The 13,562-nt window shown below is 44.6% G+C and overlaps 1 protein-coding gene across 3 annotated transcripts in view; it reads left to right on the top strand.

Annotated features, from left to right (window-relative positions):
* The window catches only part of Snx24 (sorting nexin 24), a 150,491-nt gene that overhangs the window by 60,678 nt on the left and 76,251 nt on the right, over positions 1-13,562 (top strand). Inside the window, exon 1 of one of the 3 annotated variants that reach the window (XM_028871834.2) lies at positions 4,694-5,135. The exons of 1 other annotated variant lie outside the window; for it this stretch is intronic. Coding sequence is in view for 1 of the 2 variants with exons in the window: in XM_028871833.2 (XP_028727666.1) it covers positions 7,102-7,113 (12 nt within the window). In the remaining variant the exon portion in view is untranslated. Of the gene's footprint in view, positions 1-4,693; positions 5,136-6,331; positions 7,114-13,562 lie in introns of those variants that run through there. One more of the 3 variants, XM_028871833.2, reaches the window with a different exon arrangement.

Consider the following 13,562-nt stretch of genomic DNA (forward strand, 5'->3'; position numbering starts at 1 on the left):
CATTAGGCTCCTGTGTGCGGGGAGCAAATGTCATCACCTGAATGTGGCTGCATCTCTGTGATACAACCTCATCTGTTCCGTCAACTAGTTTTGCTCTGATCAATAAGCAGTTTTCTGTGGCCTTTCACTGCTGTCCGATGTCGTTGAGTGATGTAAATGCACGTCAGAAACTAGGAACTTGACAGCTAGCTCACCCACAGTGGGCAGAGGCAGAAGAGCAAAATCACTGCCACAGACGCAGGTGACAGCTGACATCTCCTTGGGGTAACTGATAGGATACTGTAGCAGCCCGCATGTTTCCAGCATGAACACAAAGAAGATGATCCTGTTACGTGTAAAAGACCACGGAGCAGATGTTTCTAAATAATTTAAGAAAAAAAAAATGCAGTTTTAAGTTGTAGCCCAGTGATTATGTGATTTGTATAAAACATTCCAAAAATAAGTAGGTTTTGGCAAAAGGAAAATTAAGGCAAATGAAAATATTTTTTTCTAGCCATTTTATCTACCACTCGTTGCTTAAATTACGATTAGAAGTAGTGGTCAGTCACCAAAAGGTGTAGTCCCCCAAACATTAACTCTGTCATTGTTCATGCAGCATGGGAAGGAAAGTCTGCGCCCAGACACAGGAAGTTTTAGAACTCTGCATCGCCCTGTGCCACGGGGTCCTGTGCACTCCAGGCATCCCTGCCTCAGGGCATTGTTTAAGATATGGGGACAGGGTAAGCTGACTGTGTCCATCTTTAAATCATGGAGTGAAATTTCTTTTTTCTGTTCTTCAAGAAGGTAAGTTTGTATATTCTGAGAATAAATGCATGAATATTAAAAAAGCGAACCAGCAAAACCATCTGGGACCCGCCAGTTGGCTCAACAGGTAAAGGTACCTGCCGCTCAGCCTGCTGGCCCGAGTTCCTGGGATCTACATGGGGAAAGGAGAGAACTTGGTCTACTGTAAGTTGTCCTGTGACTTACCACGTGTGTGTCTGAATGTGTGTGTGTGTGTGTGTGTGTGTGTGTGTGTGTGTGAGAGAGAGAGAGAGAGAGAGAGAGAGAGAGAGAGAGAGAGAGAGAGAGAGAGAGCACTCACACACTGAATACAGGAAGGAAAAAAACCCCACAAAACTTTAAAAATGCATTCAGATGTATTTGGTTAAGTGATATTTTATTTTAAAGACTAATTATTTTTGTTTATATGTGTGAGTGTATGCCATGTATGTGAGTGTGTGTGTGTGTGTGTGTGTGTGTGTGTGTGTGTGTGTGTGTGTGTATGTGAATGTGTATGGGGAGGTATGCATGCCCGTGGAGCCCAGAACAGGTCAGTAGATCCCCTGTAACTGGAGTTACAGATGGTTGTGGATAGCCCCACTCAGAGGCTGGGAACCAAACCCGGCTCCTCTGCAAGAGCGGGGCTCTCTTAACCACTGAGTCCTCTCTCCAGCTCCTGATCAATGATATTTGAAATTATTTTAATGTCATTGACTAAATTTCAAGGATACTTAGTTCATGAAAAGTATAAAACTTACTATTTTTGGAGTACTTACTATATGTATTAAGTGTCATAGTCTGATTTATAAATACAGACTTAAATCTTCGCAGAGAGGTGTACTCTGTTTCCCTAACAGATGAAAAGCTGACGCTTAAAGACCTTCAGTGACGTTGAAGGTCATGTAACCAGTGAATGAGAAGGTAGGACTCAAACCCAAGTTTTCAGAGTCTCTTTAACAGTGTTCAGAGAATTTAAATGCCAGGTCCAGCCAACCATGGCGACATAATCTTGTGCTTGCAGTACGTGGGAGGATGATGCCGGAGGCTTGTCAATCCAAGGCCAGTCTAGGCTACATAACAAGACCCTGTCTCAATAAAAATGAGTAAATAAATATATCTTAAAAAGGAAACAAATGCCAGGCATGGGTACCCAAGCACGCGAATACTCTGAAGACAGTTGCCTTCACCTGGCTGTGCAGCGTGGTGTGAATCTGGGGTGGTCCTTCATGACTAGGCCTGCGCATTTAGATGACGTTAGGCACTAGGTACTTTTTCTTCCATCTCTATTGCCACTACCATACACTTAGAGTGGGCTCATCTTCCTTGTTCCTTTGGGGGCTGGAGCAGATCTCTACACGGAAGCCCAGCCTTGCCCAGAAAAAGTGCTGCTTACTAAATACATGCTGAAGGCAAGACTCCAGGATTTAGGGTAGAGCAGCAAATGTCTTGTCACAGTGACAGGATTTTAAAGTGTGTGTGTGTGTGTGTGTGTGTGTGTGTGTGTGTGTGTGTGTGTGTCTCAAGAGAACAACCTCAGGCAATGATCCTCAGGAATGATACCCACCTTATTTTTCTGAGATAGGCTTTCTCACCGGCCTGGAGCTGGCCAAGTGGGCTAGGTAAGCACCCACTGGAGACCTGCCTGTCTCCACCCCTGCCTTACAAGTGTGTGCCAGCATCCTGCTATTTCCCTGGGTTCTGGTGATTGAACTCAGGTTCTTGTGCTTGCAAAGCAAGTCCTGTACTGCCAGAGCCATCTGCCCAGCCCGGAAACAGTGAGACTGAACTTCACTGGTTCTTTTCCAGGAAGTGTGTGGTTGCGTAATTCATTCAAGAGTATGTTTTTCACCGAGGAATGCAGCACTGAGGCCAGGTGGCTGGAGAGCATATAGGTTCAAGGCAGAGAGATAGTTTATTTGAGAAGTAGTAAGCCACTATTTACTATTAAGGAGTAGGAGCTGTAAAGAGAGAATGTTGGGGAGTTAAGATCACCAGAGATCAGATTGGCTTTGAGGATGAGAAAGTTACTTAAAATAATCTACTAGAAAGTTCCTTCGGAACTCGAGGCCTCCCCCACCTCCCCAGGGCTTTTAGGTGTTCTTTGCTTTGTTCCCCATTGTCTTGAGACCTCCCCCACCCAAGTTCATCTCCCGGGCTACTTCTCTTTGCACAGCCCCTCGGCTTTGGCTTTCGCTGTTCCTTTTGAAGTTCTTTTCTTGTTCATTTCAGGGTCAGTGATGAAAAAAGAATAGGGAGAGGAGTTCAAAGTTAGAGGCTGCGAGGCACCGCTGGGAACGTGAGGGGCAGTCGGGCTTCTGGGAGAGAGCAAGCCACTGAGCCAAAGACAGCTATGTAACTAACGTGTAACTGTTGCCGATAAAGGCTCCGAGGCGGGTGGCTCCTACCCAGCTGCCACCTGGTTAAGGTGGAGGTGGGAGGGATCACCGCTAGCTTTTTCATGGAGACCTCTGATTTGGATGTTCTCACTCATGCCCACCCCCCCTTCCCCATAAAACTGGCTTCAAGTATTTCCTCTCTTCCCACACACACTTTCTAGGCGCTTTCAACGGTGTTCAGAGAGGCTATGGGTGCACGGGCCCCCGTGGGCCCTGTGTGGTGCTGGGAATTGAACCTAGGGTGCTGTAAGTGCTGGGTCCTCCTGCTGGGCTACATCACAGCGCTGTACCTCAAATTCTCTGTACGTTGTTGCCGGGCTCACTGACGCCTCTGCCCTTACTGACTCACTGTAAAGAAGCAGGCTCTTCCCCCGTCCACAGACTGTGTGTGGTGTGTCTGGAAGCTGACAGGTCAGCCTCATCTGGGGAGTGATTTGGGGTGTAGGCTTCTCTGTTTGCATGGAATGTTCTGTCACACTCCCCCACCCCGGTTCTATGCTGTACTGAAGATTTGTCAGGCAGCCTTCACTCTGTTATTGGGATCCATACAGCTTCAGCTGCTAGCCTCATTTTCTATGAAAGAGAAGGCTTCTACTGAAGTATAAACGACTCGCCTGCTCCTAATTGCCACAGGAAGCACAAGAACCCTGGCCCTGCCAGGCTTCTGCCTCTGCCAAGCTTCTGCCTCGTTCAGCAATGACCTCCTTAGAAAATGGCTTCAGCCATCGTGCACAGTAAAGCTTCATGGGGTGATGGGTTGGGAACCCACTATGCAGGCTTTTAACTTTTTAGGTGGAATTAAAGGAGTAAGTGTGCTGTTTGCTTCCTTATTCTGCTCTTCTTTCTCCTTCTGGCCTCATATTTGGTTCTCAGACATTTAAGAAAGAGGATTTGAAGGAAACGCACTCGGGTATGGCCTCAGATTTTCGGCTATGTCTCCCAGCCCTGGTGGTAGTGATGTGCTTGCTCTTTATAGGTTTTTAGGTGTTGGGGTGAGGATTGTTTTCGGATTTAATTAGCAGCAATCTAGAAATCACAAAGCCACATTCATGTATTTAGTAAATGATCCTAAGACAGAACTGGTGCTCCTTTAAATTGTTATTGCATTTATTTATTTGGTGTGTGTGTGTGTTGTGTTTGCTTATTTGCATGTGTGGGAATGCCTGAGCTAAGGCACCTGTATCAAGGTCAGGGGACAACTTTGTAGAGTCAGTTCTCTCCTCCCCCTTTACATGGGTCCGGGGGATTGAACTCAGGTCGTCAGGATTCGCGGCAAGTGCTGTTACCTCCTGAACCGTCTTGCCTGCCAGTAGGTTCTATTTGGAATGTTGCTGATAAACCAAGAGGCATTGTTGAGAGCGGTGAAGATTATCCTTCTAAGGGTCAGAAAGGTCCTTGTACTCTGGAAAAGCTACATCTTTGGTCTCTGATGCCTCTTCTGCCTCTTCCTTTGAGACAGCCTTGCTGTGTAGTTCGGTCTAGTCTCAGACTTGTGATTATTGTGAACGGCTTTTTTTTGTCAAACTCATAATACTCTTGCTTCAGCCTCCTTGGTATAGAAGCCAACACACTACTTCTTTCTCCTCTGAGGTCAGCTGTCGTATTGAATTAGGGCTCTGCCCTTTTTGCCTTACTCAACCATAATTAGCTACCCCCTTACAGGACCTCTCTCTAAATATAGCCACGTTGAGAGAGGTTCCACCTGTGGCTGGGGGAGGGTGACACAGTTCAGTCTGTGAGTGCGCTGGCCTCAAATACCTTGTCTCCCTATGTGGTGGTTTGAATGAGAGACGTCCCTCATGGCTCAGGCATTTGGACACTTGGTTCCCGGTGGTGTGGCCTTGCGAAGGGATGTCACTAGAGGCAGGCTTTTGGAGTCTGTCGCCTCTTTCTACTTACAGTTTTCTCTTCTGAGGTGTGCTCTCTCAGCTTCCGGTTTTCGCTCCCACGACTGTCTGCTGTCCTACCTGTCTTTCTGTAAGTTACCTTGGGTCATGGTGTCTCATCACAGTAACAGAAAAGTAACTAATATGCCATACTGACAGGATTAAGAGTTATTCTTTAGGCTTTGAAAAATATGTCTTGATTTATGTTATTAGGAGAGTGTATTGCTTGATAGTTAATTATGCTTCCTTTACTCAGTTGTAAGTCTCTTAAAGCTGTAGATTAGAATTACTCAGTCTATGTCTAATGCAGAGCCTGGCACTGTGTTTATTAGGAATTTAGTAAAGAGTTCGTAGAGTTTGAGAGCTGGATGAGTGCATACTAAATGTCTAATTTAATTTCCTGACATATGTTCAGATGGGAGGGAAAAGGTGTTTCGGAGAAGCTAGGTGTTTACCAAAGCCACAGAGTCCTGAAGAAAGAGCAGTGTGGTCTTTCTGGAATGTAGTTCCCTACTGTGCACCACCCAGCACCGCCTGTGGATAGAACTGAAATTCGGTTAAGGGCTCTGTGCTGTTGTTCCCAGTACGATTCTCCATGTACAAAGTCAAGGGTGTATATGTCTGATCTATAGAAAAATTTATTTTATACTCAGGGCAATTACAACTTTTTGCCACTTATTAAGACTTCAGAGATACAAACCAGTAGCTCAGTAATTGCTTTCTTGAATCTGCCTTTAATAATTACATTTAGTAAGGCTGTATCGAAAATTAGAAAGGCAGAGACTAATGGAAAACTAGATTTTTCACTGAATTAGAAAGCAAGACAATCCATATATTGACAACACTTCAGGTTGAAACAGATCAGGAAAACTGTTTTGGACTGTTTGTGCGGAGAGGCAAACGTGGGTCTGATGTGCAGTGGCACCCACGTTCTGTGGAGGCAGAGAAACTCCCAGAGATTTCATGTAAATCGGCACCCGGAGTGGAGAGAGTCCAGCTCTGATTTTGGGAGAAGTCATTTGAATCTTAAAGCCTGGAATTTCTCCTTGGTACTAACAAAGAAGTAGAAAATAAGGAATTGTGTTAATGAAGTGGAAATATCTTTGAATTAAAAAAAAAGAAAGGTGCATAGCTCATTTGGGGGTCATACCTTGCAACCAGGAAGAAACCCCAAGCAGAAGAACAGCTAGGGAGATGTTAGGTTTGTTTCTGTGGTATTGGTTATACTGTTTTTTTTTTTTTTTTTTTTTTTTGTGGACAGATAAATTAGCCATTTAATTTCCCTGTATTTCAGGAAGCGTATTAGAGAGATGTAACAATGTGTTAACTTTTTGAGGTTGTTTAGGTATTAAGAAAGTGATGTCATAATCTTAACTGAATAAAAACCCAAAAATACTGTCACATCTTCTTCACCTGTCAGAGGGTCAAAGGGCAAGAGACAAGGTCAGGTGGCCTTCCACACACTAGATTTTCCCCAGCTCAGACCCTGGCTCTTCAGGTCACTTGTGTGGGGTCCAGGGAGCTCTTCTCATATGCAAGGTTATAGGAACTTCAGAGAAAAAAAAAATGCCTTCAAAAGGAGCTGAATCTTTTTAATGGTGACCTGTTAGCCTGGTCCATCCATTCTTCAGAAGGCCAGCGTTTTCTTACAACCTTTGCCACTGGCATATTTTATGTATCCCTTAAGGTAAGAGGTTTTAAAATGTCCAGAAACTAGAGAAGCCAAGTGGCATGTCGTTTTGAGCCGGCTTTTTAGCGTTTCCTTTTAGGCAGAGAAGAGAGAAGTCAGAAAAAGAAGCCAGTGGAACAAGAAGGGAACAGAAAGTGTGTCTGTGGTTGAGTCTTGCCGAGCACCACTGTCAAGCTGAGATAAACGCACGTCATTAGTTTGATAGACTGAACTGATTTCACAGCAGAAGTTACACGAGTTGGGGAAATTGGGCAGGGCAGGAAGAGTGGAGGCTAGAGATGGCCTTCCTGGAGGACTACATCTGCTCCTGACAAGAGAGATACAGAGCAAGACAGCTAGCTGGAAGGAGCCACTACTGAAGGCAGGGATGAACTGTGAGGTAAGTAAGCTTTGATGATTTGAACAGGAATGGCCCCGTAGACCGTGTGTTTGAATGCTTGGCCCATAGAGAGTGGCACTATTAGGAGGTGGCCTTGTTGGAGGAAGCGTGTCACTGTGGCAGGAGCTTTGAGGTCTCATATGCTGAAGCTACACCCAGTGTGGCACACAATCTTGTGCGGCCTGCGGATCAAGATGTAAACCTCTCAGCTCCTTCTCCAGCACCATGTCTGCCTGCATGCCGCCATGCTACTCACCCTGGTAATAATGGGCTAAACCCCTGGAAACCCAGCCAGGCTCTATTAAATGTTTTCCTTTATGATAGTTTTCTTGGTCATGGTGTCTCTTCACAGCAAGAGAAACCCTAACTAAGACACCTAGTTACGGAGGAATTGGCATTGGATTGTCTATGCACTATGCAGACTGCTACAGAATATGCGCACATGATTACGGTCTCTACTTCAGAGCAGATTTGGAACAAATATAGCTGGCAGAGCAATACTTACATGTTATACTTAAGTAAACTATTAAGATGTAAAGAAGTACTTGGTCACTCCCCTCATGTTATAGATGACACACAGCATAGAGCTAAGAAGTGATTTTTCCCTAATAAGTGTTAAAGGGGGAGGTGGTGTTTGTGATTGATGATTCGTAGCTGTTTTTTTTTAAATAGTCATTTTCAGTCAAAAAGGTATGTGTGTGTTATATATTCTGTGTGTAGAAAAAAGAAGAAAAAGCTTGAAAAGGAGGAGAAGAAAGGAAAGACAGAGAAGGGGGAAACCACCTCACATGGTTCTTTAAAGACATTTGCCCTCCCGCTCCCCAGCCCCAGTTCTTTCTTACAAAGGATGCATGAATGAGCCTGTGCTCTTACTAAATTAGGAGTCACTCTTCTAGTAGCTGCTGCTTCCGTTTTGTTATGCTTGGGAGGATTTTGCAGTGAAGTCCAGCCGCCTTTGAACCTGCAGTGTCTTAATCTCCTGATGGCTGGGATTACAGGCACGTGCTAGCCTGCCCAGCTTTTTTTTTTTTTCTTTTTAATTTTAGCATAATTAACAGTATCATTTCAAGTTAATAAATCTTATAAAACATAAACATGCTGTTACTAATCCTTCCTTAAAACATTGAAATGTTTATAATTTTTGTCACTGAAATGTGCTTTTTAAAAATAGTTTGGTCAGCTGAGTGGTGGTGGTCCACACCTTTAATCCCAGCACTCGAGAGGCAGTGGCAGGCGGATCTCTGTGAGTTCAAGGCCAGCCTGGTCTACAGAGTGAGTTCCAGGACAGCCAGGGCCGATACATAAAGAAACCCTGTCTCCTAAATAAATAAATAAATAAATAAATAAATAAATAAATAAATAAAATTTTTGTCTTCTTAATTAGGGTTTCTTTTGCTGCAATGAAACACCATGGCTGTAAGCAAGCTGAGGAGGAAAGGGTTTATTCATCTTACACTTCCACATCACTGTTCATCATCGAAGGAAGTCAGGACAGGAACTCAAACAGGATGGGAACCTGGAGGGAGGAGCTGATGCAGAGGCCATGGAGGGGTGCTGCTTACTGGCTTGCTCCTCATGGCTTGCTCAGCCTGCTTTCTTATAGCACCCAGGACCAGCAGCCCAGGGATGACACCACCCACCACGGGCTGGACCCTCTCCCATCCATCACTAATTAAGAAAATGCCTCACGGCTGGATCTTATGGGGGCCTCTTCTTCACTGAGGTTTTCTCCTTTCAGACCGCTCTAGTTTGTGTCAAGTGGACATAAGCCTAGCCAGCACAACTTTCTTACAAATATGAAAAATGAGAAGTCCTATTTTAATTTTAGCTTGGTACTATGTGCAATAAACAATATATAATATTAGTATATTATATGACTACAAATTATAGAAATAACTACATCACCCTTTTGTGCTTTGTGTTCAATTAGAGTGTGATTGTGTGTGTGTCTGTGTGTGTGTGTGTGTGCCTGTACACTTGTGTAGAAGTACACATACACATGAGCACATGTACATGTGGAGACCAGAAGGTGGCCTCAGGTGTCATGCCCAGGGCCACCATGTACCTTCCTTAGGACTGACTCTCATAACGGCCTGCAGCTCACCAGTTACGCCAGGCTGGCTGGTCAGTCTCCTGTCGTCACCTCTCAGCACTGGGATTGTAAGCCTTGCCATCCTTTTTTTGTGGGTGCCAGGGATCGAACTCATGTCCTCTTGCTTGAAAGACAAGTGCTTTACCAACTGAACCATCCTTGCAGCCACCCTGTTTTATTTTTCACGAGTAATGTACTCTTGTGGTTTGCCACGTAATAGAACAGATAAAAACCTTTATTTCCAACCAACAACTACATTTCAATTGGATGTACTATCCCTGAGAGCCAGGCAGCTTACTTCTTAGGAAATGTTTTTTGTTTGTCCTTTTTTTTTTGGGGGGGGGGGTCTCTGTTAGGATTATATTGTAATTTTAGTCTTAGAAAAGCCAGTCTTGGCAAAGCTCTCCTGAGGAGCAGAACTCTCTCTGGCCATGTAGAGAGCAAATCATGACTAGAGGCATTAGTTCCATATTCTGTGAACCATTCTTGTCTAGAAAAAGACTTTGTCCCAAAGTTTCCTTTAAACCTGTATGCACTGGTTCACAGAAAAATGCTTGCCAGGAGTTCCTCTACTACCCTGTCTCTGTTTGTGCAGAAAAGAGAGAAACATCCGTTATGTGCAGGTGGGCTAGGAGATCGGATGTGAGTGTCTAATGCACTAAGCTGAGGGGCACGGCTTGCAGAGCAGGGCCAGCCTGCGGCACTTATGCGTTGTCTGACTTCTCCTTAGTTGTCTGCTTTAGAATCCCCATGGCCTCCTGGGAACGCCTGAATTAGAGCTTTGCATGTTCCATTCTCTAGAGACTCAATATGGCGTGTTACTAAGAGTAAGCAGCCCGATGCGGAGAGCAGAGCCAAAAGCCCTCAAAATGATTATATTTCTGCAAGTCAACACCTTTTCCTGAATCCATTGTTCTTTTTTAAAGCAGTCAGACAAATTAAGTGATTATGATATATCATGTAACTAGGAGAATCTCTTTGTTTGGGGTAAGAGAAATCAATACAAGAAGCGCGTGGAGTGGCCTTTTCCTCTCTTCCTGGAGCAGCTCCTTGCACATGGGTTTAGAAATGCTGATTCTACATGAAGAATGACAGTGATTCATGTGGAGACCCAGCTCATTAGAAACCCGACTCCTCTCCCAGACCCTTTGCCACTGGCCCTGGCCATACAGATCTGGAAGTAATAATTGCCTTGATACAGAAGTTTAGCTGTGAATTTTTATAAATAGATTTAGTATAAGCAGTGGGACAGTGCGGGGTGTGTTTGTTTTTAGTGGGTTCATTTAAACCCAACACAAACCAGTGGGTCGTTTCTGTGCTTTCTGGGATGTGTCCTCTTTCTGCACGTGTATCTTCAGTGCTAGTCACTCGCACCGTTCTGTTGGAAATTGCCACCTGTCCCCAGCACGCCCAGTCTCTTTTTCCTGGCTCCATATTCATCCCTCATTCCAGGGAGCCACTTCCTAAGATTCAATTGATAAATTACTTCCTTTTCTGTATCTGTTCCTGTCTCCTGTATTAGCACATAAAATTCTGTGAAAATAGCATTCTGCCACTGCCCTTCTTTAAAATCGTATTATTTTGGAGGAGACTCAGGCTCACTTTGAAATTTCTGTCTGTCTTAGTTACTGTTCTATTGCCGTGAAGAGACGCCATGACCAAGGCAACTTACAAAAGCATTTAATTGATTGCTTGCTTACAGTTTTAGAGGGTTAGTCCATGACCATCGTGTCGGGGAGCTTGGCAGCAGGCAGGCAGGCCTGGTGCTGGAGCAGTAGCTAAGAGCTTCCATCTGCTCCATAAGCACCCAGCTGACGGGGTGGGGAGGTAAGGAGCAGGAGAGAAAGGAAAATATTGGGCTTTTGAAACATCAAAGGTGACACACACCTTCCCCAACAAGGCCACACCTCCTAATCGTTCCTAAACAGTTCTACCAATGGGGGACCAAGGGTTCAAATATATGAGCCTAAGGGGGCCATTCTTGTTTAAACCGCCAACCATCCTTCTGCCTCAGCCTCCTGAGTGTGTGTTGGTGTTAGAGACGTACACCACTGGACTTGGCCTTGCCACTGTAAGGATTGACTGCAGACCCTTTGGCTGGGTCCAGCACATGCTAGATGCTCAAAAAAAAAATGTGGAGAAAAGGGTATAATCACCATTATTCTAGTGCAACACTTATTAAATGAAGTGACTTGATAAACATTTTCTCCTAAGGCAGTTAAGATCTCCGAGTTTTGAAGGAAGCTAACCATTCTATGATCTTCAAGAGCGTTGTGTCTTCCTGTGAGAGGACACTTCAGAGCTACCAATACATGCTTTGTAACACATGTTCACAACACAGAAGCCGATTTCCCATAATCAGAAACCTGGGCAAGAGGGGCCTTGAAAAGCTTCCCCCCAAAAAAAAAATTGCAAATAAAAAACATCAGATACCAAACTTAATCAGAGTTTAAACTTCTGCACTGTTAGAGTAGCTATTCTGAAGCTCTGGAGTCTCACAGTGGATTTCACACTTTCACTGTGGAATGTGTCTTTGTGCATGTATCCACCACTGAAAATTAAAAAATCATGACAGTAAAAACTAAAAACTTTATTAGCTTTATCTCCTCTTTCATAGCTCGTGTCCATTGCCTGCATTCTGTCCTTCCTCAAAGTTTTGATCTTTGAAATTGGGATGGTTTTAGTGAGGCTGTGGCTGTTCAGAAATAGATGGAGCACATCATCCAACTTGAGGATATTCAGAAAAATCAGAACTGTGAATCACCTTAGGCTCCACGTAGATGTCCTATCCCAAAGGATTCTAGAGTGAATTGAGAATTAGGCGTGTGCCTGTCTGTGTTCAGGTGCTTTAAGCACCTTATCTTATTGGTCTGTTCTGCCACCTGCCCTACGATGTCAGATGTGTTACTGCAAGGAGACAAGACAGGCTCAGAGGCACAGCAGGATGGCACATTGGGGTGCCAGTGGTGTCCGACTGACTCTGGACCGCTCTTCTTTCCACGGCTTCGTGTAGTTTCTTTCCAAGTAAGATTAAATCTTGGAGTTGCCTTTTAATAAGAGCTCTTGTTTCAAAGTGGCTTACACGGATTTTAGATTCTCCTGACCAGTACATGTTTTCTTTTTTTTTTTTTAATTTGATGTATATGGGTGTTTTGCACATGTCTTTGCAGTACTCATGGAGTGTGTATGTAAATGCACACATATGTGCAATGCTCATGAAGTACAGAAAAGGGTATCATACCCCCTAGAACTGGAGTCCAGATAGCTGTGAGCCACCGTGTGGGTGCTGGGAACCTAACCCAGATCCTCTGCAAGAGAGCTGGTGCCCAAACTCTGAGCCATCTCTCCAGCCCACAGTACACTTCTGACAATCTTGTTACCACCTGGACTTGACACTGGCATAAGAAACATGTTATACTGTGTAATCTGCCTCTGCATGCATCACATAGTCAGTTTTCTTGCTCACAAAAATAACTCATTTTACTCTTTACTGTAAGATTGCTGGGCTGGAATGAGGCTTTTTCTTGTTCTTTGCAGTTTGTCTTCCTGTGGTAGCTAGCTTCCTGGTACTGTAACAATCAGCCCATGAAGTGGGAGGGCATTTTGACTCTTAGTTTGGAAGGATCCATTGCATAGTCACTTGGATCTATTTATTGCCTTTGGGCAATGGAAGGCAGAAAATCATGGCAAAGAGTGAGTAGTGTAGCCGAGATGTTTACCTTCTGATGCCTAGAAAGCAAAGAGAGAAGAGGAGGGACTGAGCTATGTTCCTTCAGAGACACAACCTCAGTGACCAGAGGACTTCACATAGGGCCCATCGGTTAAGATTCACACACACACACACACACACACACCACACACACACACACACACACACACACCTGTTAAGATTCTGTCTCACAAGCCAGGCGGTGGTGGCTCACGCCTTTAATCCCATGCACTCTTGGGAGGCACAGGCAGGCAGATCTCTGTGAGTTAGAGGCCAGCCTGGTCTACAGAGTGAGTTCCAAGTCAGACTCCAAAGCTACACAGAGAAACCTTGTCTCAAAAAAACAAAAAAAAAACCCACAAACAAACAAAAGATTCTCTCTCTCTCTCCTCTCTCTCTCTCTCTCTCTCTCCTCTCTCTCTCTCTCTCTCTCACCACACACACACACACACACACACACACACACACACACACACAATAGGACCAAGCTGGGGCCTAAAGCATTAACATACAGGCTTTTGTAGAAAAGTAAAGATCCAGCTGGGTGGTGGTGGTAAATGCCTTTAATCTTAGCACTAGGGAGGCAGAGGCAGGCAGATCTCTGAGTTCAAGGCCAGCCTGGGCTACAGAGTGAGTTCCAGGAAAGGT

This window comes from Peromyscus leucopus, chromosome 19 (assembly GCF_004664715.2).
Source record: "Peromyscus leucopus breed LL Stock chromosome 19, UCI_PerLeu_2.1, whole genome shotgun sequence".
NCBI classification, from domain to species: domain Eukaryota; kingdom Metazoa; phylum Chordata; class Mammalia; order Rodentia; family Cricetidae; genus Peromyscus; species Peromyscus leucopus.